This window comes from Lagopus leucura, unplaced genomic scaffold (genome assembly GCF_019238085.1).
Source record: "Lagopus leucura isolate 7727_CA_CO unplaced genomic scaffold, USGS_WTPT01 Super-Scaffold_73, whole genome shotgun sequence".
Lineage (NCBI taxonomy): Eukaryota > Metazoa > Chordata > Aves > Galliformes > Phasianidae > Lagopus > Lagopus leucura.
Window position 1 is genome coordinate 8,235,918 of NW_024962252.1, and position 27,626 is coordinate 8,263,543.

The window sequence follows — 27,626 nt, forward strand, 5'->3', positions numbered from 1 at the left end:
GATTCAGAGCATTCATCATCCTGTCAGGATGCCGGAGTTGCTGGACATGACTAAATTTGGTGATGCTGAAAGCAAAGGTGAGGGATTTCACTGCTTCACAGACATGGTGTGCTGTGTGAAGGGATGTACGTGCCTGAGGCCTGATGGACCAAAGGGCTTTGGAGCCCTCCTGAGCACAGTGACGCAGGCACAAGGCCGCTCTCCCGTTAGCGGAGATCCTCTCCAGATCCTCTGGGATCTGGGCAGCTTTTGGAGACGCACACAACGGCTGGCTCACGATGGATGGGCATTACTTTATTATTTGTATGTACTAACAGTACGAGCCTAAAACTCCTGCCTCAGTGCACTGCATCTACGACCTCCTGCAAATTAAGTCCAGGTGAAATCGGGACGGGGGGAAAAGCAAATGTATCGATCGCTGCCCATGGCAGCGCCGGCCTCTCCCTGCCCGGGGCCCCACGGCACAGCGCCATTAACTCTTCACGAGCAATTTCCTGTCACCGGGCTCCCGGGGCACGGCTCGGCCGCGGGCATCTGCCAGCGGCTCCTGGAAATCTCTCGCTGGGAAACGCGCGGCCGCCGACACAAAGGCGGCATTCCCGCGCGGAGCGAACGCGCCAGGAGGGCGCCGGGCAGCCCGCCTCCAGCCCGGCCTCGGGACCACGCACTTTGTCCTCCCACAGCCGCCCTTTGTTGGAGGCACCTCCGGTACGACACCCGCCCCCGGTCCCTCAGCCGCGGCCCCTCGCACCGAGCCCGCCCCGCACAGCCCTCCGGCGCCACAGCGCAGAGGGCGCGGCGAGGCCCGCCCCCCTCTCAGCACGGACACCCCCGCACGGGCCGCGCCCCCACTCGCCGCCCCCGCCCGCTCCCGCGCCCGGGCTGCCGGGGGAGAGCGCGGGGGGGGGGGGGGGGTTGTAGCAGTATCGCTATGGCGACAGTGACGTCATCTCACCCTGGATCTAATTGGAGGAAACCCCGTGGCCCCAGCCGCAGCCCACGGGCCAACCGAGCTTGTGCTCTGCCTGCGCTCGCCCCCGCGGCGGCGCGCCGTCCTCGGATTGGCTGTGCGGGCGCAGGGGGGCGGGGCCGGGCTCTCAGAAGAGGCCGCGATTGGCCGCGTGGGCGCGGGCTGAGCAGCGGGTAGGCTTGCCTGTGCCAACGCCCTTTAGCGCTGGCTCTCGCCCGCGACGGGAGCGGCTCTTTCTCTCCGCCACAGCCCCGAGCGAGGCACAGCCGATCGGGTGCCGCCCGCGGCCCGGCCTAGCGTAGCGGACTCAGGTGAGCACGGCGCCGCGTTCCACCGGCGGCCGCCGGGCCCCGCCTCGTCTCGGCTCCTCGTCCTCCATTTTGTGAGCGCGGCGCGGAGCGTTCGGCGGCCGCGGGCGGCGGAAGGAGCCGCCGGGCGGCGCCGCCATTTCACAGCCGCCGGGGCTTTTCCCCTCTGCTCCCGGCCCCGACCTTCCCGCTCCGCCGCCGCCTCCCGCCTCGGCGCCCCCAGCCCCGCCGTCCCCGGGGACGAGGCCGCCGCGAAGCCGTCGGGCCCCCGCCCTCACCGGGTCCCCGAACCTGACCCCGCCCGGCGACGGCCGTGGCGCTCCTGGCTGGGAATGGAAGGCGTCCATCCCGGGCCGGGGCCGCTCCCGCCAGGAGGAGGGTCGGTCCCGCCGCGCCCCGCCACCAGGAGGCGAAGCGGCCCGTGCTGCCCGCGGGGCCCCGCCCGGCCCCGGTATCGCCTCCCGCCCCGCTGGGCTGCGGCGTCGGGGCCGAGCGCACCGCGCCGCTCGCTTTCTTTTGAAGTATCTTTTTCCGTATCCCGCCTTCCTTCGGCCCTCTCCTGCGGGGTGCGGGCACGAAGGGGCTCTCTGGGAGCCGGCCGTCCTCCTGCGCGTCCCCGCGTTTAGCCGCGCTTCGGTGCGCTCGCACGGGGCGCGCAGGATGAGGACAAGAAGCCGCTCCGTACGCCGGTGCGTCTTACCGGCTCCTCGGCTGGAGCTGCGTCCCGTCCCTGGCTGGGTCTCCGCGCTGTCGTTTCCCCGGGGCGGGCCCCGGGACCGGCGCCCGTCCCTGCCGCAGGGTGGGAGGGTACCGGCGCTGCGCCGCGGGACGCGTGTGGGGATGGGGAGCTCCCTGCGGCCCCGGTAAGCGGGCTGCGAGGGCGCGGTGCGAAGCGCCGGCTCCCGGAGTCACGGTCGCCATCCTTCTCCTGGCAGGCTCTGAGGCTCGTTCTCTCGCTGGCGGCGTGACGTCCCCGGCTTCTCCTGCCTTTGCTACGATACTGCCCTCGCCCCGCCGCCGGCCACCATGGATAAGACCGAGTTGATCCAGAAAGCCAAGCTGGCGGAGCAGGCCGAGCGCTACGACGACATGGCCACCTGCATGAAGGCGGTGACGGAGCAGGGGGCCGAGCTGTCCAACGAGGAGCGCAACCTGCTCTCCGTGGCCTACAAGAATGTGGTGGGGGGGCGACGCTCTGCCTGGAGAGTTATCTCCAGCATCGAGCAAAAGACAGACACCAGCGACAAGAAGATGCAGCTTATCAAGGACTATAGGGAGAAGGTGGAGTCTGAGCTCAGGTCCATCTGCACCACTGTACTGGTGAGTGGGGGCTTTGCTTCTTCTGTGTTTTATCGTGAGAGAAGCAGTATGCTGCTGTTTTCAGGAGCGAAGGTGGGCAATTGGCTGGGGAACATGTGAGGTATTATGCTGTGGTGGGGGGAGTCAGTGCAGTAACTTTTGTAGCTGCTGTGTCAGTTATTGTGAGGCAGAAAATCGTCTGCACTTTGCTGTGGGTGCTGTATGTGCAGAGGTAATTGAGATGTGCTCAGCTGTGTTTGAGATGTGTGTCTGATGAAGTGACCTGTGTGCAGTACTATACTAGCTGAGCACAGAGATGCAGAGAATTTAGGCTCATGCCTGTTGGTGCTGTCATTAGTAAGCTCATCTTCATAAGGTAAACTGAAAAGAAAATGAAAGCCCTTTATTTCTTAAGCTAGTAACTTGTTAAGTGCATTTAAATTAATGGTGTTCGTTTAATGTGCTGCTTCATGCAAGGAAAAACAGAGGCCTTCAAGAGACATTTTTAGATTTTCTTTCTTAGATAATAAAGAATAATTTTATTAAGTAAGACATCTTCCTTTAAAAGTTGGAAAGAAAGAGGTAGAAATTGGCTTTGTCAGACTCAAGTTGACTTATTGGGGTCTGTTCAAAACAAATATGCAGCAAATTTTGGACTAATGATCAACTGAGGTTTGGAAACAGGATATTCTATGACAGGTATAGTACACCTGAGCGTGTTTCAAAGCCCAGGAGTAAATATATCTCCGTGCCAGGAGCAGGATTCCAGATGCTTTTGACAGTGAAGCAGCATTGCAGTGCAGCAGGAGCTCCACAGACCTGTGTCAGCAGTATGGAAAGTATGCGAACCTATTCTGTGTGATCAAGATATTCTGGCTGCAGGAAGCTGTGTGTGTGTAGTGCAGTGGTAATGGTGTGGCATGCAGTCTTCAGTGGTTATGCTGTGTATTTTTGATGTCTAGTATTGCAAGCATGAGAAAGGAAGCAAGTAAGTTTTTGATTTAACCCTGAATTGGGTTAGGAGACCTGAGTTTAAAAGTAACAGAATTTGCATCTTGATAAGTGTTCTGGTTCAAATACAAGGGTGCTGCTTTGGATTGTGCTGAAACTACCTATGTGCTTCCTTGCATGCTGCCACCTAGATTAGTTTCTAAGCACAAGTTAGAGACTTCTCTAAAATGAGTTACTGTTGCTTGAAAATAACTTGGAAATACATTCATTGAATGAACTGAATCAATTTCTTGGTGTGTTTAAGATTCTCCACCTTCCAAAGAAATTGTTTCTACAGTTGTGCCTATAGTTAATTTGCAAAAGCTTCACCTTTGTGAAAATGGTGCAACTTGTGTAGGGCACTGACTGTGGTTTCCTATGAAAAGATTGGCGCTGAAATTTGGGTGTTGATGCTAATGCCACTGTGATTCTGCTCCATCTTCTTTGGATTCCCTTTGGAACTAGCTTCTTGAGACCTGAGCATAAAGCTTATTCTTCAGACTTCTTAATCTGCCTCTGTCCTCTGAGATATGGATCCTAAGGGTAGGTTATGAGTAAAATCCCATGCTGTGCCATTGTAACATGGAGCTTGTGTTTGTCTGGGAAGGTTGAACACCTCTGGATGGTAAATTGACAAGCCATATTAAGCAGTGGTTATACTGAAATTATTCTAGTTGTGTCTAATGGTGTGCAGCAGTGCTAGCACAAACCTCTCATGTAGGGAAGGTGAGCTTCTCCTGCCCTATAACTGTCATCTTCCCCAAGTTCTAGTCTGTTTCCTTTGTTAACAGCCACAGTCTGGTTGGCAGCTTCATCCTCCTTGCCCGGAAGGCTGCAGGAAGTGAAGATAAAAACCTCCAGATGAGCATGCCTGCCCAGTTCCACCCTGCTGGCTAAGGTGTGTCTCTTGCTCGGAGATGACAGTTACCTGCTGCAGGCCTTTGTGCTTTTACTCTCTGTTGAGTGCCACGCGCAGTTACGTTCTGCTCTGCTTCTTTCCTCCTCCATCTACCTACTGCTGCTCTGCCCCGTGAGTCAGCAGCAGAGGTTGAAACTTATAATGTGCAGGCACTACAAAGGATGGGTTTCCTAAAGCTAAGCCACAAAGAACTTTTGATTCCTTCATCTTCGAATAGTATTTCTTAGCTACTAATATTATGGTGTCTGCTTGCATCTTTAGACATCTTTTGATCTTTGAGTTTGAACTCTGGTGATGCTTTTTCAGTTCTGGGAAGACAGCTAAGCTGAAGCAACTGCTGGCAAGTGGTATGGAAAGGTTGCTTGTCATCTGGATATTTGGATTTAGCAAGGGTGGATGCACTGGGTGGAGTGGCTGCTGTTAGTCATACCACTAACAGGTTTTTTTTCAAAAGTTTTTTTGATTTCTGGCATGGCACAGCTTTTCAAAGTGAAATGTATTTGCTCTTGTAGAAATACCTGTGCTAGCATTACAAAATACTGCTGATGGCTGGTGAAACCGCCAACACTGAATCCATAATTACTCCTTTGCCATGAAGAATGCCTCAAAATAATTAGGTAAGGCATGACTTTAGGCTGTGGCTTGATAAGGACTTAAACATCACGAGAGTAGGAGCATCCAAAATCATACGGAGAGATATATCTCAAATGCGCATATACTTGTGCACATCTGTAGACATAAAAATGTATGAAAATACGCATCTGTGTTACTAATTATTTAATCAGTGTGCCTTGTCAGTAGCTGTAGTGAGGTGTGAGAAATTGCATCTTGTGCCAAGCAGTGAAAATGTTGAATGTCTGCCATCCAAGTAGGGGCAGATGTGGTCTGAGCTCTTCTCAGCTCTTGATTTGGTCTTTGAAATGACTCTTCAGTGAAGAAATGGTATGATTTGTCAAACAGTGTGCATGAAATGCTTTATTTGAAGGTGACACCAACAAGTTTTAATCTTGCATTGATGGCTGAATTATCTTGTAACTGAGAGAATTGATGTTGGATTGCTCCTTAGGAATCAGAGTCCAAATGGTTCTGGAAACCCTTTTCTTTATGAATAGAGAAATAGGTTGGCAACTTTACTCACCCCATCCACCTTGAGAGCAAAGTTCATGTTTCTTTCACATTCAGCAGGTGATTTCAAGGCAGGGTGGCTGGATAATAGAAGGGATGGAAGCAGTAATGATTTTCGTGTCATCAATGAAATAATGTAAGAAACTTTGACTGTGAGATGTGTGATACCAGGCTGTGATTCTGGGTTCCTCAGGTTTTCCAGGAGGGTAACTTTTAAATGAGACTTGTCTGAGTATGTGGATCAAAGTGCTGGGTTTGATAAACATGGTCCCTTGGCATGTTAGTAACTTGCATTATGTTCAGGCTCTTTTGGGGAAGGAAAATAGTGTAATGAGAAGCAGGACACGAACCCTTGACTGAAAGCACTCAACTTTCCACCGGCTTCTGGAGCATTTTTTCCCTCATGTATTTGGTAGTGCAGCATATGGGCTGTGTCTGGGTCTTAGTGTGATTTGTGCCCTTCATGGAGCAGTAGGGAGAGAGTTTTGATGGCTGCTTGCTTATGGCTTAAAACTTGGTGAAGAGGTAGTGGCTAAAGCTGCAAAGGCCTTGAAACAGCAGTATGGTGGTGGTTACATCCTCATGGCTGTAGCTGAAATGCAAACCATTGTTCTAATCTGGTTCTTCAGTTACTGCAGAAGACTTAGAGATGTGGGGTTTCTCGCTTGTTTCCAGATGCCCCTTCAGGATGTCTTCCACAAACAGCTCTCCAATGCACCTGTCAGGTATTTCTAGGAATGAGAGAATGCATCTTGGAGTTTGAAGAACAGACTGAAGGTAGTGTTGCTTGTGCTGGTGGTTCTTTTCTGGGCCCTGTGGCAGTACGTGCAATGAACTAGTCTTGAGCAGGAGGATGTACCTCACTTCAGTTATTAGTGCCTTCAGGTTTAGAGGATGCTTGTAAATGTTTGATCTTCTGTGAGGTTGCAGCATTCAATTCTGAAAGTGTGGCTTAGCACGCTGCTTTTGCCAGCTCCCCTTTCCTTCCTTCCTCCTCACCCTCCCTCTTCAGACTGCAGCATTGTTAATACTTCTGCTTCGTGTAATTAAGAAACAATGAATACTAAGGGTAAAGTCTCTGTCCTTCTGGTTTTACTCCTTCTGTGGATCTTGTTCTAGAGCTAACCTATTTAACTGAAAAAGAAAGCAAAAAAAAAAAAAACCCAACACCAACCAACCACCATTGAAAGCCATGTATTAGAAGACACTGCTTTTCCAACAGCACAGATTAATTATTTCACTGAAAATGAAGTCGGTGGATTAATGCAAAAGCAAATAGATTCCTGATTTCAACTAAAATTACCCGATGTCAAATGATGAACAAGCTTTGAACCTAACCCTGTTTTTCACTGCTGTTATCTTTGGCCTCAGAAAAAATAGAAATCGATTTATTGTTTAATTTTTGAGTTGTACATGCAGGCATCATAGAATAGTTCAGCTTTAAGACCATCTAGTTCCAATGCCCTGCTATAGGCAGGGACACCTCCCTCTAGACCAGGGTGCTCAAAGCATCTGCTAAGTTCAGTAAATGTCAGCTTGGTGCTGTTATGTGAACAAAATCTGTTTCTTTCTGCTTTCCTATTCTAAATGAGCTGCCAAAGTTCATACAGAAAGTGTTGTAGAGGTGAAAGTGGTATCTGAGTAAAGGGCATTACAGTCTTCTGAGGATGGCAGCTGGGTAAGATGCAGTGTTAATCTGGATCAGATACACTAACCACTGCAGTTAACAGTGCTTTCGGACTGGTATCAGTTCTCCTGACTGCAGTTGGGGCAGTGCCTCAAGTCATTTTCATTTTTTGCCATCTTTACATTGAAGCAAATGCTGTTGACTCACCCTCGTGAGTAACTGGCTAAAAAGCAGCTACTTCATGGCACGGAGCCAGGCCTTAGATTGGGAACAGTACTTCTTGGCACATCCCCAGTTGTGGAGTTACCGTTGAAGACTGTTTTAAATTTAAGTTCAGATCATTAATTCTATATTTAACATACTCATAGCTGTATCTTAGGTCTTTTTTGTTGGCTTTTTTTTTTTGTCCTTCACTAGAATCTGCTGCTGGAGTGCTACGTGTTTTCCTACAAGGAAAACTGAATCTGTTTCTGAGAAAGGATTGAGAGTTGTAGGAGCAGTCCTAGAGTGCATGGAGGTTCTTGGAGTGACTGAGATCTGCTGGATCACAATAACAATAGCACAGGGGATTCTCCCTCCCGTGCAGCCATCCCTTGCAGCATGCCACCCACCCTGCTGGATGCTGAACTTCTGAAATGTGTGCAGAGTGGTGAAGGATGCAGGATAAATGGCAGCAAAGCATTCTGTCTGAGGTCCTGGAAGCTTGTGCCTCTATTTGTGCGTGCAGCCTTATTTCCTTTTTTAGAAGCTGTTGGGGTGAGTTCAGATCACTGATTTGATATACGCAGATATCTAAATCTTGAGGTGAAGCTGAGAATGGGGTTAATTAATGTCTGTGGAAGGTAGAAAAGCATTGGCTTGAGGCATGTCTGCTCTTAAGAGTTCAGGAAGTGATCATTAGCACTCCTGCAAAGTCACGGCTACTAGTGGCTCCAGTGTTATCCTGTGAGAAGCAGGGTGTGCAGTAATGGGAATAGGAAGCCATAGCACTAATGCAGGTGACCCAGCTGTTGAGAGTGGGGCAGCCAAAGCTTCATCCATCTGTGGTGTCAAATCCATATTTTAATTAGGTTAAGCTGTAGATTAACTAGCATGGTTGTAGTCGAGCCTGTTAAAGCACCTATAATACTACTTGTTCATCAAGAATTATTAGATTTAGTGGAGGTCTTTTATTGGTGTGCTGGTGCTGGGGAAATGGGACATACTTGCAAGGTAACAAAAGGCACCGATGTTGGAATTTTTTTTTTTTACCCTGCTGAGGAAGTGACACGTAACAGAGTGCTTCTAAATCACTCTCATGCAGGCATTTTTCCTATCCAGCAGGTGAGCAGAGAACGACAGCTGATAGTTGTACAATAGATGCCTTTTTAAAATAAAGAGTAGAAGTCTCTATATTGAAGAAATAGAACTTGAAGTAGAAGGAACATTGTAGAGCTTGAAGGCTGAGTAGTTTGTATCTTTAGGAAGGCATAAATACAAATTGGGGTTGGCTGGCACGTCGTGAGAGCCATAGACTTGTGGTTGTTTCTGTATGGGAGCCGAAGCCTGATACTCTGCTCTCAGTAATGGGGAGCACCAGATTTTCAGAGGAGGGCAATGAGGAAAACTGGAGGTGATGGGGAAGGTGCTAAAGCAGCGATGGCGATATTTTCTTCTTCTCTTTAGTTTGTGGGGCAGAGGTGTTTGTTAATGATCTGTGCTGTCTCAGTTCTGTAAATCTCTCTTCTTCTTTTATGTTATGCTTTTGGTCTTTGAGAACTGTATAATCAAAGAATATTAGGATGTTATAATCACAAAATAAACAAGAGAGTTAGGCAAAGCAGACTATGATAACAAAAGAGAATAAATGGAAGGCTTACCCCTATCCTGGGCTCACTCACAAAACACCAGCAGAGGCGATCTCCAGAAGAGATCCTTCCCCACTGGTAGCCAGCTCTTAAATAGGTCTAGGAGAGGTGCAGCCAGGCTCCACCCCTTCCTGCAGCACAGGTGAGTTGCCTTCAGCTGTGCTCCCTTGGCTCACTCACGGCTTGCCTCAGGTGATCAATCAGAGGTTCAGGCTGTGACTCAGCAGTTCCCATACAAGAACCATGGGTTTGCTGACCCTGGGTGTTACTGTAGTGTTCAAATGCTTTTGTACTTAACAGTTAACATGAGTCTAATTCAATCGGGGGCTGACTAGCTAAGTAAGACTATTCTTGATGACTTGCAGTGCTTAATTTCGTACAGCTCCACGTTGTTCACAGAATCACAGAATTGTAGGGGTTGGAAGGGACCTCCTGAGATCATCGAGTCCAACCCCCCTGCCAAAGCAGGTTCCCTACACCAGGTAGCACAGGTAGGCATCCAGGCAGGTCTTGAACATCTCCAGAGAAGGAGACTCCACCACCTCCCTGGGCAGCCTGTTCCAGTGCTCCGTCACCCTCACTGTGTTCAGTGGTTTGAGCCTTCCAGGTTCCTCCTCACTTATTTCCAGGAAGCTGCAGCTGAGCATACAGCTGCCTTCTAGTTTGTATCATTCACCCCGTGCATCGGAATGGCAGTTCATGTGAACTGGGCTCTGCAGCCATACCAGGCACTGGAAATAATTCCATGTCCTATGGCTCTGAGCACCCACCAAAACATAGAAGGCCTGTAAACCAAGAAGTCCCAAATTACCTGTGGTCTTGTTTGTACTTTCTTCTTAGTTTGTAAAAGGAACAAAGTAAGTAGTGTTGTACCAATTCCTAACATTGATGAAAGTGTTTATTCTAGCCTTTAATTCCTATAGATACAGGAGCCACGTTATGCTCTGAAAGCAGGAAGCTGTTTGCTCTGATGCTAAATGTCCTACATACAGTCATACCAGGTTGACACCGTCTTATTTTCTGGATAAAACTTCATCAGGAAGTTTCGATGCCAGATGAATGAATGCTGCAAAGTCCTTGTAAGTGGAGATTGTTGTAAGTGGAGGTGGGCAGGCAGGGACTTAGCACCAAAGTCAGGGCTGGCTTTCTATGAGAACTTGTTAGAGGTTATCTGGAATGTTGGCATTTAGCTCTCAGAACTTAGAGTTGTTAAACTTCCTTAGCTTAAGGTTGTCTGGCTGGAGGATAACAAATTACTGGCATACTCTTAATGGGCTAAATAAAAAACCATATATTTGTCTCTCCTCGAAGTTACCATGGAGTAGAGCAATACAAAAGGCTCTTCTAGCAGCTCTGAGCAGTGAGAGAGAGGGAAGCACATGAAATTCTATTACCTTTCTGGCTGTCAGTGATAACAAGCCTTTGATCTAGGGCTTCCAAACAGAGCAAAAAGTGAACTGAATAAAAACAATCAGAGAGCTGTTGCTCAGAGTTCATTTGACAGCTTGAAAGGTTGGCTTCAAAAACAAGTTGGCTGCACAGGAGCCGCTGCCAGTAAACCCTGTGTAGCTCCTTGCTCTGGGTTCACTTTGAGTGTTGCTCGTCTTGCATCTCAGGGCCTTCAGCACTTCCATGGCTGCAGATCATGTAAGTAATTTTTAAATGCAAATTTAGGCTTGGCCTGCTATTCTGTCATTATGGAAGACTGCAAATGGAGCACACAGGAGGAGACTTCTAGGTAGTCAAGGTCCTGAAGGGAAGAATTTATTATCAGTAATATGTTTGCTAAGTGTAAAATAACACTGGAAGTATATCAGGGGAAATCTGTAAATGAAGTTATGGAAGAAAGCTACTGATCAGTTGGAGATTAACCTGTCCATACAAAGGAAAAAAGAAAACAAACACCCTTTCCTGAGAGCTTTGGCTGTACTGTATAGCTATTATTTAATCAGAAACTGCAATTATTGAAAAAATAACACTTTTTGAACTCATTTCTCTTTGGCAGGAGAAAAAACTGTCAGACTTCAGGCATCTTTCATGAGAACTTGAATAATCCTTTGGCTTTTGCTGGATTGTTGGCTTTGTCTGATGAAGACCTATGGAAAGGAGAACTTGCATTTCCACGCTTAGTGTTCCTGGCTTACGTAGTTCTTTGGGGACCACAGAACTTAACTTTTTGCTTTAGGAGTAATGTAAGCATGGAATGCTAATGCTGGATGAAATCAATCTCTGCCCCAGGTGGGAATGGTGTGGGCAGATGTGCTGTAGCTGAAGTTCCCAATGCATCTACTAAGTGGGATTCCAGATCGTTCAGGGCCAGTGCTAAATACAGACTGCCAGTTCTTAAAACTGTGTAGACAGCTGCTGAGGACTGAATGGAAAAGATGAATTAGGTCATCTCTCTGTTTCTGTGCCTGGTGTTTGCCTCTTTTCTGTGGTGCTTTGTCAGGTCATCTCGCAAGGTCGTGCCATTATTGGAAAGGCACATGCATATTTTGTTCAATATATGCACTGTAGTACAGATGTCTTAGGAGGTCTGCGTGGAAACTATTTAATGCTCTCCCCAAAGGAGGTGATGCTGAGAGCTTGAATCCAGAAGGATGAAGCGCTTACTTCTGCTGAATTAGTTTTGAAAGTAAAGTGATCTTTAGTGCTGCAGCAGGGACTCTCCCTTTCCTGTCAAGAAAACAACTGCTGAATGTTAAAACACACCTAGGTTGCAGTGAGTCATGCTGTGGACTTTGGAATGACTGATTGAGACTTGAACTAGTTAGGGGCTCTTAGAATACCCACGTACTAGACAGTCAAAGCAGGAGGTTGTATGTGAGTATGGGTCTGACTGAGAGGTCAGAGCATACAGCACTGGTCTGTGCTGTCAGATGGTTTGGAACACATAACATTTGGACTGTTTAAACTTGCAGGTGATAATTGCCTTGAAGGAATGCATTGGTCTGAACCGTCTCAACTTCTCAGCTTTATTTTTTTTCTATTGCGATTGGTGGAAACCACTTCCCTGGATCTGCTTATAGGTGACCTATCTCATATGGGGCTATGATGGGCTTACAGAGACAACTGGGAAAATTCCTTAGTCTCCAGTATTTTGTATGTTGTAGGCCTGGCTGAATTTGGGAAGGGTTGTGTGCTTTGCATAGCATGTCTGTTGGATTTAAGCTGCTTGTCTCCCAGTTGAGACTGAGCGTGACCTTGAATCTATGTTTGGAACAATGAGTTAACTTACTGAAAAAGAGTTCTGACATGCACTCTGAACATATGCGTGTGTTTGTTTCTGAGGTACCTTGCCTCAAAAATAGATTTACTTTGAAACAGTTTCTTTGCTTACACGCGGCTGTTTGTCTTGGTGGAGTTTGACCAGTGTGTGCTGTTGCAGGCAAGTACAACGTTCAGCTAATTAGAGTTACCTGTTCTCACCTGTATAATGTGTTCTGGTGGTTAACTTCAAAATCTTAAATAAAAATGGAAAATACAGAACGTTCTGCATCAGCTGAGGGAGGAATGCCTGGGAGATCTGAAGGTACTGAACCTGGTCTCTTAAAGAACTACTGAGGAGCACCTCCTCTGGTAGGGCTGAGGAGCGTTTGGACAGCAGAGCACTGGAGAAGCTGAAGTTTGAGGAGCTGATCTCTTTTTATGCCATGTCTGAACTTCTTTCTTGGCAATGGAAGGATGCAACTTTTTTAATACTATACATGTAAATATTGATTTGCTTCTCTTTCTGTCAAGGAGAAATCCTAATGAGATTTCCTTTCTGCAGATACTTTATTTTGATCATGCTAGTGAAACCCTAGTGTGAATATTTCTCTTCAGTTACTAAAACCTGCAAATCCAGATTGCTTCCCCACAAACTATTATGTTTGCTTTTAAAGAATAGCAAAATTCTATGCCCAAAAGATGGAGATGGTAATGGAATAAGCTGTTTTAATTAACTTGAAGTAAGACGTCAAGGCCTTAGGCACGAGAATGTTGCTGAAATAGTCTGACTTGAAAAATCAAACTTTATCAGAACTCTATTCGTGAAACTCTGCCAGGGATTTTGAACATCAGCACGCTTCTTCTTACCAGGCACAGCCTATGAAGTTGATGTTCCTGGAAGCAGACTTTTGGAGAACGTTGCTGCTTGTGATGCTTGATCTTGATATTAACTGGCTCTATTTCTTTCTTGATGGAATGTAAGTAATGTAGTACCAAATCAAGTTGGTGACAAAGGTAAAACCCAGTGCAGATGAGTCTTTTAGTGGCTTGACATTAAATAAATTGCTTCTGGAAGTCTGCAGTAACTTTAGCTTGCTTTGAAAAATAGACCTTGAGCTACTTCAAATCATAGAAGTGCCTGAGTTGGGAGGGTCCCACAAATGTCATGGTCTCCAGCCACCCAGAACCCCAAAGTAGATAGTCTTTGGAACTGACCTGGTTCATGTTCATCCTTTGGTATTAAACTGGTAAATGTGAAGAATAGATGCCAAAGCCATTAAGTAACATTGATATGCAAATACGAATGTTAATGGCATTCAGTAAGAAAAGCATATGCAATACTGGTGCATGTGCTGAAGGCAGCTATCAACTTAGTACTGAGTATGCTGCTTAAAGACCTTCTTGGCTATCAGGAATCTTGACAGCAAAGTATGTGAGGAGAGAGAACAGCACAGATCAGGAAGTGGTATTATTTCTCTTCTGTTCAAACGTAATACAGAGCTAAGTTGTGCAGAAGGTACTTAGTGCGTGTTGTGGTTGAACTTGATACCCTAAGGCAAACTTCTCTTCTGAAATAGATTGTGGGGAGGAGGCTGACTTCTCTGGAAAAGGGGGCAGGAGAAAGCATGCATGGCACGCAGCTGCTTCATGAATTGTAGGGGCTGGATGCATGCACAAATAATTATGAGGGGCCTGAGTCTTTAGGGAGCTTCTCTGTCTCTGTCAGGTACTCCAAGTGAATACATGGCTGGCTTATTCCTTCAGGGCTTGCATTTCGTAAGGCATAATGATAAGGAAGTGATGAGAGCAGATGAATTAGATGTAATGTTTCTGGCTCAGTCTGGTTGCAGTAGTCTGATGCTGTGGCTACGTGCTAACCATTGTCCTGCTTACACAGTGAGGGAAGAGTGAAAGTAATGGTAAAGCTTCTCAGTTGGGAGAGAGCAAAAGGAGAATTGGAGAAGGGTCCAAAAAGGCAATTGAAATATAGAGTTGTTTTTGTCATGTAAAGGAATAAGTGTGCCAATGGTTGAGGGAGGGTATCACAATAAAATTCAGCTTTAGAGGGGGAAGAAATGGTTTGTTTAGAGGTTCCTAACTGGCTTCCCATGGCCCCTTCAGGCAGCTGTGGATCTGCTCCAGGGACCATGTTGCTGGCATCTCTTTAGGAAATAAGTTTATTCTTCTCTTTTTTTTTTTTAAAAAAAAAAAAAAAAGGGCCTCCCTTTGGTGGAGGGGTGGGATAAGAATATTGTCTATGGGAACTTGATGTTGAAAGGATGGGAAGTGTTGGCCCTCTGCAAAGGTAGAAGTGAATTGAGATATGTAAGCAACGCTAATGGGAAGGAAGAGGGGAAATCCTGTCACAATGCAGGAGGGTCAGTGTGCTGCTGGAGAATAACGTGTGTACAGGAAGCGGCAGATCCAACCACAGATTGTCACAGTGCAAACCTATTCTCATGCAGTCATCCTGAAATGAACGGTCTGGTTTGAGAACAGACTCTTGACTCCTGCTTCTTCATACCGCTTGTGGTTTGAAGAGTCACTCAGCAGCAGGGCAAGCCAGCAGAAAAGGACTGGAGTATCATGTGGCTTTTCAAGGAGGCATCTAAGGTATGTTTCATTTGCTAGAACAGGTAATGACTAGTTCTTTAAAAGATACTAAGAGCCATTGCAGATTTTGATGGTGCCAACTGTATACATACACTTCTCTAACCTGGTCCGTGCCCCCCTAGATTAAATATAAAAAGTAATAGGCACATTTGCTCTATATGAATTGAAATGGCAGTCTGACATATTATGAAACTTTTTGGGAATCATACATATGGGAGTCCCCAACTCTGTTTTTCAGTAAAACTTGCCGTAACAAATTTTGAGGTGGCTGAGATCTCCCTCATTGTTCAGGCTGCCCATTTTCATTTTAGTTACTAATAACTAAGTTAATAATAAGTTAACTAATTATTAAGTTAATAAGTTGATAATTAATAATTAAGTTAATAATAAGTTAAGTTACTATTAACTGTGGGATAGATGAGTGGACAGTGAGGTGGGTTGAGAACTGGCTGACTGGCAGAGCACAGAGGGTCGTTGTTGGTGGTGCAGAGTCCGGTTGGAGGCCTGTAACTAGCGGTGTTCCTCAGGGGTCAGTGCTGGGTCCGGTCCTGTTCAACATCTTCATCAATGACCTTGATGAGGGAATAGTGGCCACCCTCAGCAAGTTTGCCGATGATACGAAGTTGGGAGGACTGGCTGACACGCCTGAAGGCTGTGCTGCCATTCAGTGAGACCTGGACAGGCTGGAGAGCTGGGCAGAAAAAAACCGGATGAGGTTTAACAAAAGCAAGTGTAGAGTCTTGCATCTGGGGAGGAATAATTGCATGCACCAGTACAGGTTGGGGGATGAGCTGCTGGAGAGGAGCTCTGCAGAGAGGGACCTGGGTGTCCTGGTGGATGACAGGTTGGCCATGAGCCAGCAGTGTGCCCTTGTGGCCAAGAGGGCCAATGGCATCCTGGGGTGCATTAAAAAGAGCGTGGCCAGCAGGTCGAGGGAGGTGATCCTCCCCCTCTACTCTGCCCTGGTAAGACCTCATCTGGAGTACTGCATCCAGTTCTGGGCTCCCCAGTACAAAAAAGACAGGGATCTCTTGGAAAGAGTCCAGCGGAGGGCCACGAAGATGGTGAAGGGCCTGGAGCATCTCTCCTATGAAGAAAGGCTGAGTGAACTGGGTCGTCTGTTCAGCCTTGAGAAAAGAAGACTGAGAGGAGACCTGATCCAGGTCTATAAATATCTAAGGTGTGGGGGGCAGAATGGCGAGGCCGGACTCTTTTCAGTGGTGAGTGGAGACAGGACAAGGGGAAACGGCTGGAAACTGCAGCATAGGAAGTTCCGCACAAATGTGCACAAGAACTTCTTTACAGTGAGGTGACGGAGCACTGGAACAGGCTGCCCAGGGAGGTGGTGGAGTCTCCTTCTCTAGAGATGTTCAAGACCTGCCTGGATGCCTACCTGTGCTACCTGGTGTAGGGAACCTGCTTTGGCAGGGGGGTTGGACTCGATCTCTGGAGGTCCGTTCCAACCCCTACAATTCTGTGATTCTGTGATTAAACTTGTACTTGATGTAAGATTCTGTGACTGATTGCTGTATGATGGAAAGACAGAAAAGCCCAAATGGGGAGTGGTTGTAGGACATCGGGAGCTTTCTAGTCTGTTACTGCGAAGCAAATTCTTACCATGCATGTCAGCTCTCACTGCGCTACCAGCATTTTCCATCTATTAGAGGGAGGGTGTGATGGATTGCAAGACATGATAATGATGATGTCTTGAGATGAATGGCTCACTAAGCATTCCAAATACCTTACAGATTTGAAAGATAATCAGGATAGAGATAAATTAGCTTTACTCAGTCTGTTTGCATTCTCTTCTGTCCTACATGACTGATAAACACAAAATCTTGGTCCACTTAAGGCTATTAAAAAAAAAATAAAAAAAAAAAAAAAAGATGCACGAATGGGGAACAAATATGCTCCACTCTCAGTGGTGGAGGTGCAGATCTCTTACCACAGAATCACTGAATGGCCAGAGTTGGAAGGGACCTCAAGGATCATCAAGCTCCAACCCCCCTTCCTCATGCAGGGCCACAAACATCCATCTCTAATACCAGCCCAGGCTGCCCAGGGCCCCATCCAACCTGGCCTTGAACACCTCCAGGCATGGGGCATCCACAACCTCTCTGGGCAGCCTGTTCCAGCACCTCACCGCTCTCTCTGTAAAGAACTTCCGCCTGACATCCAACCTAAATCTCCCCTCCCTCAACTTAAAACAATTTCCCCCTGTCCTGCTGTTACCTACCCTTTCAAAGAGTTGACCCCCCCCTTCTGATTGTAGGCTCCCTTTAGGCATTGGAAGGCTACCTTGCAGCCTTCTTTTTCCAGGCTGAACAAGCCCAGCTCCCTCAGCCTTTGTAGGAGAGATGCTCCAGCTCCCTGATCATCTTTTTGGCTCTCCTCTGGACTCTCTCCAGCAGCTCCCTGTCTTTCTTGTACTGGAGGCTCCAGACTTGGATGCAGTACTCCTGATGGGGCCTCACAAGAGCAGAGTAGAGGGGGACAATCACCTCCCTGTCCCTGCTGGCCTCCCCTGTTCTGTTGGAGCCCAGTATATCACTCGCTTTCTGAGCTGCAAGGGCACACTGCTGGCTCATGTTAAGCTTTTCATTCATCTAGACCCCCAGGTCCTTCTCCACAGGGCTGCTCTCAAGGACTGCGCCTTCCAGTCTGTGTCGATTCCTCTGGCCCAAGTGTAAAACCTTATGTGGTGTGATGATGATTTTGGAGGCCCTAAATCAGCGATGAGCTGTCAGTGGGAGCTGCTGTCTGGACAGTTCCACTCCTCCAGCTGAGGAGCACCTAGGAAATAAAGCAGCATATGTAACTTGCTCTTTGCTGTCTGAAAATGACTTTCCAAACATTGACTTTTTTTTTCTGATAGTTTTCTCAGACTTCAGCATGGAATCACGAGCTTTCAAGCCTGCATGATGCAGGCAGCGCTTTGAGGATGCACTGACACACTGTGCATCTCTGCAGGGCCTCAAGAGAATCAACAACTCCTCCTAATTTAATGTGTGCAGACTTACTTAGTGTGCACTCAACTGCGTTGTCTGGGTTATTGATGGAAACACTGAAGATAGCTGGCCCTAAAGTTGAGCTATGGGGAGCCCTGCTTTTGTTGGGTCAGCAGCCTGGTGTAACTCCATTTACTACAACTTTGATGGGCTTGAAGGGTCAGGCTCATACTTGTAAGTCCAGCTGTGTGTCCAGGAGGATACTGTGAGAGATGGCTGTAGAAGCTCTTCTAAAACCCACAAACCGCTCGTTCCCTAGGCAGGTATATTTGTCACAGAAGGATATTAAGTTAGTAAGACATGATTTTGCCTTCATGAACCCATGTTAGTTTTGTCAGATGACTGCATTGTCTTTCAAGTGACTTTGAATAACTCTCTCCATAATTTTACCAGACACTGAAGCGAAACTGACAGACCTATAATTACCAGTCGTCCTTTCTGCCTTTCTTGAAAATTGGAATAACATTTGGCAGCTTCCAGCTGATTGGAGCTTCTGCAGTTTCTGCAGACTGTTGACCAGCCTTTCCCAACGTGCAAGCTGCATTCAGCCCAGCACAGCTCATCCTGCACCTGCCCTGGGTCCTGATGGCTGTGCCTCTGCCCCATCAGGCAGCCTGGTTTGGCTCCACGTCATTGCTTCTTGGCAGTATGTACATTTGTTGGCAACTGTTTTCAAGGTGAAGCACAGGAAAAATAAAATGTCATGAGAAATCTCTGATGAGCACCTTGAGAGCTCACTAAGAATTACAGCCGCTGCCATCAAACCAGACTCAGGCATTAGTTTTTTCAGAAACGAGGTCAGATATCCTACTAGTTTTATGGTTGCTTTTAATTTTTTTTTTATTTAATGAAAACATGAAGTTACTGAAGTGCAATAACTGGTTTATATTTTGTATGTGGCCTGAGACAGTTCTTCACTCCATGTGGCAAGCCAAAAGGTTGAACACCTGTGCTGTTGCCAAGCAACTGAGAGAAGGCTCATGGTATTGATGGTCAATTCAGAACCCTAGGATGAATCTCATCAGGCCCCATAGACTTGTGTGCGGCAGCAAATCCTATGCAAGTTCAATGCCAGCTTACCTATACTGTAGTTGTGGTCCTTCAGCCCATTATTGCTTTTAAAGACAGGAGAAGGCATCTTTAGCAGGGACTTACCAAAGTCTTGTTCCTCCTGTCGATTCTTCTCCTGAGTGCATTGGTGTTACACCATCTCAAATACATTCCAGCTTACTCAATACATGGTGGAACAGGATGAAAGCTGTCACCAGCACATTGTCCCTCAACCACTGTCCTGCCATCCTATGGTTTACCATTAAGAAGCCTGTTACTTACCCCTTTTCGTCCTCGAAACTACTCTAAAGCTCTTTTAAGTCAACCCTGCTAACTCTGAAGAGGAAAAAAAAAATGGATCTGATGGGCTGATTGGATCTGATCCCTCCAAATGGAGTTGCCTACAACAACCCAACGTTTCTTCTTCGTGAGGTGGTGAGCAGCCACAGGGCAAGAGGCAGCAGGCGTAAAACTGAAATGTGGGGAGCTCTGAGGAAGAACTTATTTACTGCATGGATGACTGAATGCTGCAACAGGTTGCTCATAGAGGCTGTGGAGTCTCCATCTTTGAGATTCTGAGATGACTGAGATTCACTCACTGGCCTGACCTTGGTGACTCTTAGTATGGATCATCATCTACCTCATCATGTCTCTACGCAGTCTTATTTTGGCATTAATAAAAATAAGAATAATCAGGGATATAGTCTTTATCAAGTACTTGTTTTAAAATCTTGTACAATGCTTCCTTCTTAGTTGTCTGGTCAGTGTTCCTTAGACTGGCATCATTTCTCACCTGTAATCTGTATACATGTGTAAATCGGATCTCACCTGCTTAAGGTAGTCCCAGCATTAGAATGTCCTTCAGAGATTGCTAAGTTTTCCTCACCAGTTTAAGGAACCTTTCTAAGCACAGCTGTGTCAAGAATCAACTTTCTCATCTCTGAGAGGTTTCTTTGGAACTTCTTCATTGTAGCTGAGGGTACTGCATTGCTGTCTCTGAGCCTTTGAAACTGTTTCGTGCTATCGTGGCTGGCATAGACATCCATCTATGGAGAGCGGCATTGGGAAACAACCTACGCAGAGCTCAAACCTGCAGGGTGGGAATAACTTGCTGTAAAGTGAGTGACTCATGCAAAATAACAGTGTTAATGCGATTTTATTACCCATCTGCCTACTCTCTCTTACTTCTTGTTTTGAAACATATCTAAGGTTTTGCTGTTGCTTCCATAACACTATTGAGGTGTGCTATTTAATACATTCATGCAAGCCCTTCCATACTTCACCGTGTGAAGCAAGGAGGTTTTTTTAATAGTTTATATGCCCTGTTAGGCAGTGTGTGGTCTTTGGTAGTCTTTTTCTGACATTACAAGACTTAAAAAGTCTGTTTCTGACTTGCTAAGTGGAAGGATGTTGGGTGCCAGGTAGCACCTTCTCTGCTGCTGTGTTCCCATGGAGTGTAGTAGGAGGGCTTCCAGCTCTTTACTGTTCCCTAATGTGGTGGTAGGAGGATGTTTGAAAGGAGCTACAAAGCAGACTGTATTGTGATGTTGTATCCATGGTAAGAATGCTGTGTAGAAGCTCAGAAGGCTTTTTTTCACCCAGCTAGAAGTGCTCTGCTACAAATGGCAGTTTAGAATCATTACCAACAAACACCTCAGAGGGTTTGGGATGAGTAAGCTCTTGCAGATGGGTTGCTGGCAGGTATTGGTAATGCTGTTGCAGTAGGCATTGGAGGAGGAATGTTTGTATCTAAAATTCAGTTGAACTCGAACATTACTTTTGTAGCTGCTTGAAGTTGGCTTTCTGCAGTTTTTATGACCTGATAATTTTCCAAGTAACTAAATACAGATCATTATCGCTTCACTTCTTAGTGTAAAGTTGTTCTCAGTGCTGTGGGGCTTGAGTGTGTTGGAGCCTACTGGCATCTTTTGTGAACTCCAGAGAGCATGGCTGCTTTGGGGTCAGGAGTCAGGTAAAATCCATGGGGCTTGGGGACAGGGAAGACAGAAAACATTCTCCCTGTCGGTTCTCTGAAGCACCTGAAAGCGAAGTGCTGCTATCACTTGCTGGAAATCCAAACCTCCTCCTTCACTCCTACCATGGAAGGGCTAGGGATGCATTTATACAGAATGCTGCACAGCTTGGAAAATAAACTCATCTCATCTTGCCTAGAGGTCTGCAAACCTGTCCCTGTTCCTCTGGCTGTAGGGAACATAGAATTCTCTGAGTTGATGGGGATGCACTCCCTCCTCTGGCTCCACACAGGACCACCCAAAATCAACCCCTGTGTCTGAGAGCAGTGTCCAGATGCTCCTTGAACTCCAGCACTCGGGGCCGTGCCCACAGCCCTATGCAGCCTGTTCCATGCCCTCTGCCCTCTGGTGCAGACCCTTTCCCTCACCCCCAGCTGCCCCTCCCCTGGCACAGCTCCATGCCTTTCCCTCGGCCCTGTCGCTGTCACACAGAGCAGAGCTCAGCGCTGCCCTCCTGCCATCAGGCCTCCCCTCAGCTCCTCTGCTCTGGGCTGAGCACACCGAGGGGCCTCTGGCACAATACAAATGTCCTTTGTGTACTGTCCTCCCCTACCCCCCCCAAGCCCCACCCAGTGCAGGAGGTGAGACTGCACAGAGCATTGCAGGACAACCCCTCCCCTTTTCTGGTGGCACTGCTGGGCCCAGTGCACCGCAGGGTCCAGCTGGTCCTTTGGGCTGCTGGCTCACGTTCCTCTTGCAGTTAGCCAGAATCCCCAGATCCCTTTCTGCAGGCTGCACTCCAGCCTCTCATTCCCCAGTCTGTACATATAGCCATAGCTGCCCTCTCCTAGGCACAAGATCCAGCACTTGCTGTTGTTCAGGTTCACGTGGTTGGTGATTGCCCAGACCTTCAATTTGTCAAGGCCTCAGGGGAAGAAGAGCTGTGTGAGCAAACTAGCAGGGATTCAGGATGGTGCTGGCCAGCAGGGTCTGGCTGTACCAGCTCCTGGTGCTGCTGTCTGATGAGGCTGGCTGCCAACTGGATGGGTGCAGACCTGTAGCTGCCTCTGGTGGGTGGGTTGCAGATCCTTTATCTCAAGACAAATGAATGCAGTTTGTACAGAATGCTGCACAGTTATTCCTCGTGCTTTTCTTCCTGTGAAGCAGAATGAGTTCTTATAAATAGCTTTGGCAATTATTGCATAATGTTTCGTTTTTCCAGTAAAAGCTTACTTCTTTGAAGTGATGTTTTTATGAGAAGTATCTATTCTGAAATGAAACTCAGTCCTGAAACTCTATGCCAGTAAGCCTTTTTTTGTTACTTTTTCTGCACTCTGATCAGATAATTGACTGAAATGATCGTCTTAATAGAGTATCTAGCTTTGTGCATTTGCACAGTTTGTTCAGTCTATCTAAAATGCTCTTTAAACTTTTTTTTTTGCATTAATTTGTAGCTAACATTAAAGTCTATGTAAAAATGCTGAAGAAAATAAATTTAACTTAGTTGAAACAGTGTTTATAACATGCTAATGTCTTGATTTCTCTTTTTTTTTCCAGGAGCTGTTGGACAAATATTTAATAGCTAACGCAACTAATCCAGAGAGCAAGGTATTCTACCTGAAGATGAAGGGAGACTACTTTCGGTACCTTGCTGAAGTTGCCTGTGGTGATGACAGAAAACGTGAGTGCCTTTTGGTCCTTAGGTCATTGTTAGCTAATGAACTTCAGTTGTGAGCCGTGGGGGAGAGGACAGTAAGTGAACTACACACATCAGTGTCTGACTCTGAATTTATGTTTAAGTCAGCAGTGTGGAAAAGACCAGGTTTGTTTCTATAGGCAGAGGGTAAAATTCTGAATACACCTTTAACACAGTGTGCAGGGAGATTTTGGCTGGTGTCCTTGCCATCTACCCTGTGCTTCTGGATAGCTGTCTAATACTGCTTATTCAGAGCTTTTGGGGAAAAAAATAGGTGTTAGTCTGGGAATATACTTGATGTCATCATCCATGAACATGTTATGCTTATTTATGATTTTAACCATCTAAATGTGGAGTAGTCTTCATTGTAGTCATCCAACTAAGATTTTAAATAAGTAACAGCATTACTAGTTCAGTAACCATGGAGAAAAGTATAAGCTCCCTGGGAAACTTGATGTTGATAGGGATCATAGAATCACCAAATCACAAGGTTGGAAAGAACCTACGAGATCATCTAGTCCAACCGTCCTCCTATCACCATTGCTACCCACTGAGTTACTAAAGCACATCTCACAGCTCCTCATCCACACACCTCTTGAACACCACCAGGGACAGTGACTCCGCCACCTCCCTGGGCAGCCATTCCAGTGCCTGACCACTCTGAGAAAAAAAATTTTTCCTTATGTCTAATCTAAATCTCCTCTGGCACAACTTGTGGCCGTTTCCTCGGGTCCTATCTGTTGTCTGGGAGAAGAGGCCAGCCCCTCCTCATCACAGCCTCCCTTCGGGGCTAATATCATCCCTGTAATATTAGTTTGCCCTTCTGGACCCAGCAGCAAAGACCTGGAAAACTTCACAGCCTAGCAGGGTTACTTGTCACTGGGTGTCCTAAGAAGGCACTTAGAACTTGTGCAGGTGTAGGTGGTCCTGAGTACCTCAGTAAGATCTTCTGGGGAGTGTTTTAATTCTGTCCAGAGGATGTACTGAAGTAAATAACAGAACTGTCTTGCAAGGTACCCAGGTGCTGTTGTGATGTTAAAAGTTGCAGTACGGCAGAAGTTAAGGATGCCTTTCTGTGTAAGAAACAAAAGTTAGTTCTGGAGTGATGCTGTAGTGAAGAAGAGAGATGAAAGGCCTTGAAAGGATTGAAGTTGGAGGATGAAAACACAGAAAACAGAGTAAAAATCTTCACGTTAATTAGTTGCATTCAGGAATTTTTAGCCCTTCATCTTATTCAAACAACACCAGCAGGTCCGAGTTTGGTAGATGCGGCTTGTCTCTGCTTTTCACAAAGATACTCTAATCTATGTTTTTGTCTCAAGCAACAGCTACAGATCTGGACTTCTCTAAGCAGAGAAATGCCAGCATATCTTAGCTGAAAAGACTGCTTGTAAAGTGATCCTACATGCTGATACGGGTTGTTACTGTAAGAGAAGGACTGATTGATAACCTTACTAGTGGATTTTCTTGCTTTCTGCGTGAAGAACTTGTGTTACATGTATCACCACGTACACACTTTGTGCTTGGCTTTTGGAAAATGTCTCTAATATCTAGGCAAGTTTCCTGCATTAACTAGGCTTTTTGCCTTTTTTTCTTGTTCTCAGTAAATCAAGAATAGACCATTAGTGCTCATTACACCATAAATATTGAGAAGCTTCCATGTATGTTAACAACTTTCACTTAACACTTAACAGACTTTATTTAGCGGGTTTTTTTTTATTGACACTTCAGCAGGGGCATTTAGGGTTACTTTGGCCCTTTGGTTGTCTTCCAGAAGACAATTTTGATTAGACCATATGCAGCATTCCACATGTATCTCCTTTGGCCTATTAACCTCTTCACAGTGTGGGACTTTTCCAAATTAATCTAAGCATGACCTCATTTTTTTTAATCTCGACTTCCTATTTCTCCTCACCCAGTTTTTGAAGGCAGATACTTAGTTTTTCAGAACCATGCAGCACGTGCCTTCTAGACTTCCTCAAAAAGAGGCAGGTCTGTACAAACTGTTGCTTTCTTAATGCTACACACCCAACTCAAACATGAGTATGTTCATCCTGTGCAGAGAGCTCTGTAGAAAAAATAATGGATGATTTTTTTTGATACCTAAGGATCGTGTTGTGTCAGAGGGCATACGTTTATATGTCAAGCTGAGGTACTGTAGTCATTTTCATTGTCTGTGTTTACTAACCTTGTAGGTTTATCTGTCTTTGTAGTACCTTCATCTGCCTCCTGCGGTTTGTCAGTGTGGTACCTCCACCTAAAATGGATCCAAAATGATTGCCATGATTTAAAGCAGAGTAGACAGTCCTCAGTGGAGGGCTGTCCGCTCTCCTGCTAAGCATCGTATCTTTAATGAACAAACAAAGTGACCCTAACTCATACTGAAATGTTTCATATTCTTTTAACAGAGACAATAGAAAACTCACAGGGGGCTTACCAGGAGGCATTTGATATCAGCAAGAAGGAGATGCAGCCAACACATCCGATTCGCTTGGGTCTAGCTCTTAACTTCTCTGTATTTTATTATGAGATTCTCAACAACCCTGAGCTTGCCTGCACACTGGCCAAGACAGTAAGTTGTTCTTCAGTTCTCTGTGCATGCTGGACAGTAGAAGAGTGTCTTTGTTCATGTTTCTGGTAGAGCAATTCAGGTCACTAATTTCTAACATTACTTTTTTGGATTTAAAAAAAAAAAGCTGCCTATACTGATAAATGTAGCTTCTGTTTTTTAATGATTGGTCAGTAGAATAAAGATGGCTTAATCGTTGCAGGCGTTTGATGAGGCCATTGCAGAACTTGATACACTGAACGAAGACTCATACAAAGACAGTACCCTCATCATGCAGTTACTTAGAGACAACCTAACAGTAAGTTGACGTTTTCTGTGCTGTCAGTTCTGTAATCTTAATTGCTTAGACCAAATTTGTCATGAAACGGAAACATTATTTAGCACAAAACTTAGTAGTTAATTCAGGCTGTTTACCGTATTATATTTTCAACTTATGCTACATTAAGGCTGAGTTATGATGTCATCAACTCCATGCTGTCTAACACAGAATGACAGCTTGGCTTGTTTGTGTTCCTCATTTCTTGATGGCTTTTGAAAGGAACAGAGGAAGGTGCTTTCAGCTATTCTAACATACAAAATAGGGCAAGGAGTACAAAAATAGTAGTCCATGATGTGTCAAGAGATTCTTTCTAAAACTCTGTGATCGTTACCTCAGAAACGAGGTGTCTTTCCTGTTGTTATATCCAGTGTAGCTTACTTTAATTCATTTTCCTGATTTTTTTCATTAAAACAAAAGGTCTGGAATTACAGTATACTAATGATGAGTTGACTTTTGGGCGTATGTTGTAATGATTAGCTGTAAGAAAAGCGCCTAATGGAACTTTTGGGCTCTTAAAATGTGTAACTATGGTAATTTTTATAGAGAATATCCTCTCTGTGGATAGTTCACTGCACTTAAAATTGCAGCAAGATTTATAATTTTATTATATTTCTTCAGTAGAAATGGCTTTATGAGCATTATAGAATGCTTTGTCTCAATAACCAAAATGGCGATCTTCGCTTTAGGATCTAGCCCTGCTTTTTAAACTGATGTTTCTCCTGAAGTTGTCATTCAGACTTGAGCGGTCTCAGGTTAACGATGTAGGTTGTTACTGAGCACAGAAATCTGGACTTCACAGTCTGCTCTGCCTTTAAGAGCTGGGGAGCATCACTGGTTGTGCCTGCTGCATGGGGAAATGTTTCCAGTTACCCCTGCACAATCAAGTACCACAAGCCAGGGTTGTACAGCTCCAACGCATTGGTCTTTTGCCTAGCTCCTGAAATGTAATTGCTTATTTCTGCATAATAGTTGTCTCCTTTTGGAAATAAAACTGCTTCTGAAAGCTGACGCCACTTTTCTTTTCTTTCTAGTTATGGACATCAGACAGTGCAGGAGAAGAATGTGATGCTGCAGAAGGTGCAGAAAACTAAACTGCACATGGGGTGTCATTCTCCCTTTCCTTCTCAAGAAACCTTTTTACACGTCTCCATTCCTTATAGCTCCACTTGGATTTCCTATAGCAAAGAAAACCCATCCATGTGTATGGAAATCAATTTATAGTCTTTTCACACTGCAGCTTTGGGAAAACTCCATTCCTTGATTTGTGTTTGTCCTGGCCTTCCTGGTGTGCGGTTACTGCTGTAGAAAAGTATTAATAGCTTCATTTCATATAAACATAAGTAACTTCCAAACACTTATGTAGCGGACTAAAGTGTACCTGGTATTTAAAAACAAATCTGAACCAGTTCCTGCCAGTTGACTGTGTTTTATATTACAGTAAGATATGAAAATGTAGTTAATTGCAACTAAAGAGTGTTCCACATAGCTTTTAATTCTCCACATTCCCTCCTTATTCTGCAGGTTTTCCTTTCCATAATTGACTTTCACGTGCTACTGTGTATTTTTCAGTAGAGGTATGGAAGTATTGGTCCTGATCAAGTTGAGCATTTCTAGCTTGAAAATTTACAAATCAAATTGCTTCCTGTATAATGTAAGACAGGAGCTCGTGTGTTCGAAAACAGGGGCTACTCTTAATCTTCAGTTGCTGCTGTTTGAGTTTATATCCCTTCCCAATAAAAGTTCACTTACACTCCTGCCTTTGTAGTTCTGGTATTCACTTGACTATGTATTAGAAGCAGCATGTTACTGCCGGAGTACAGGCAGTGCTTTTTGGCAGACTAAAGTGCATGTCATTTCTTAATACACTGGAATGGGAAAACCAATTGAAGTTCACATGTCCAAGTATAAAATTTAGTACTTTTCCATGCAGGTTTGTGCACATGTGAGAAGGTGTCAAGTTTGTCCAGTGATTGTTATTTAGAGAGTTCGGACCACTATTGTGTGTTGCTAATCATTGATTGTAGTCCCAAAAAAGCCTTGTGAAAATGTTATGCCCTCTGTAACAGCAAAGTAACATTAAATAAAATTACATTTTATAAACCA

At 45.7% G+C, this 27,626-nt stretch overlaps 1 protein-coding gene across 1 annotated transcript; it reads left to right on the forward strand.

Moving 5' to 3' along the window:
* The first annotated feature begins 1,163 nt into the window (after nt 1–1,163).
* Nucleotides 1,164–27,626, forward strand: YWHAQ (tyrosine 3-monooxygenase/tryptophan 5-monooxygenase activation protein theta). Its single transcript, XM_042881556.1, has 6 exons — nt 1,164–1,281; nt 2,214–2,598; nt 22,497–22,620; nt 25,044–25,207; nt 25,407–25,502; nt 26,555–27,626. Exons 2-6 carry the CDS (start codon nt 2,305–2,307, stop codon nt 26,612–26,614), a joined length of 738 nt encoding a protein of 245 aa, XP_042737490.1. The 5' UTR covers nt 1,164–1,281; nt 2,214–2,304; the 3' UTR covers nt 26,615–27,626.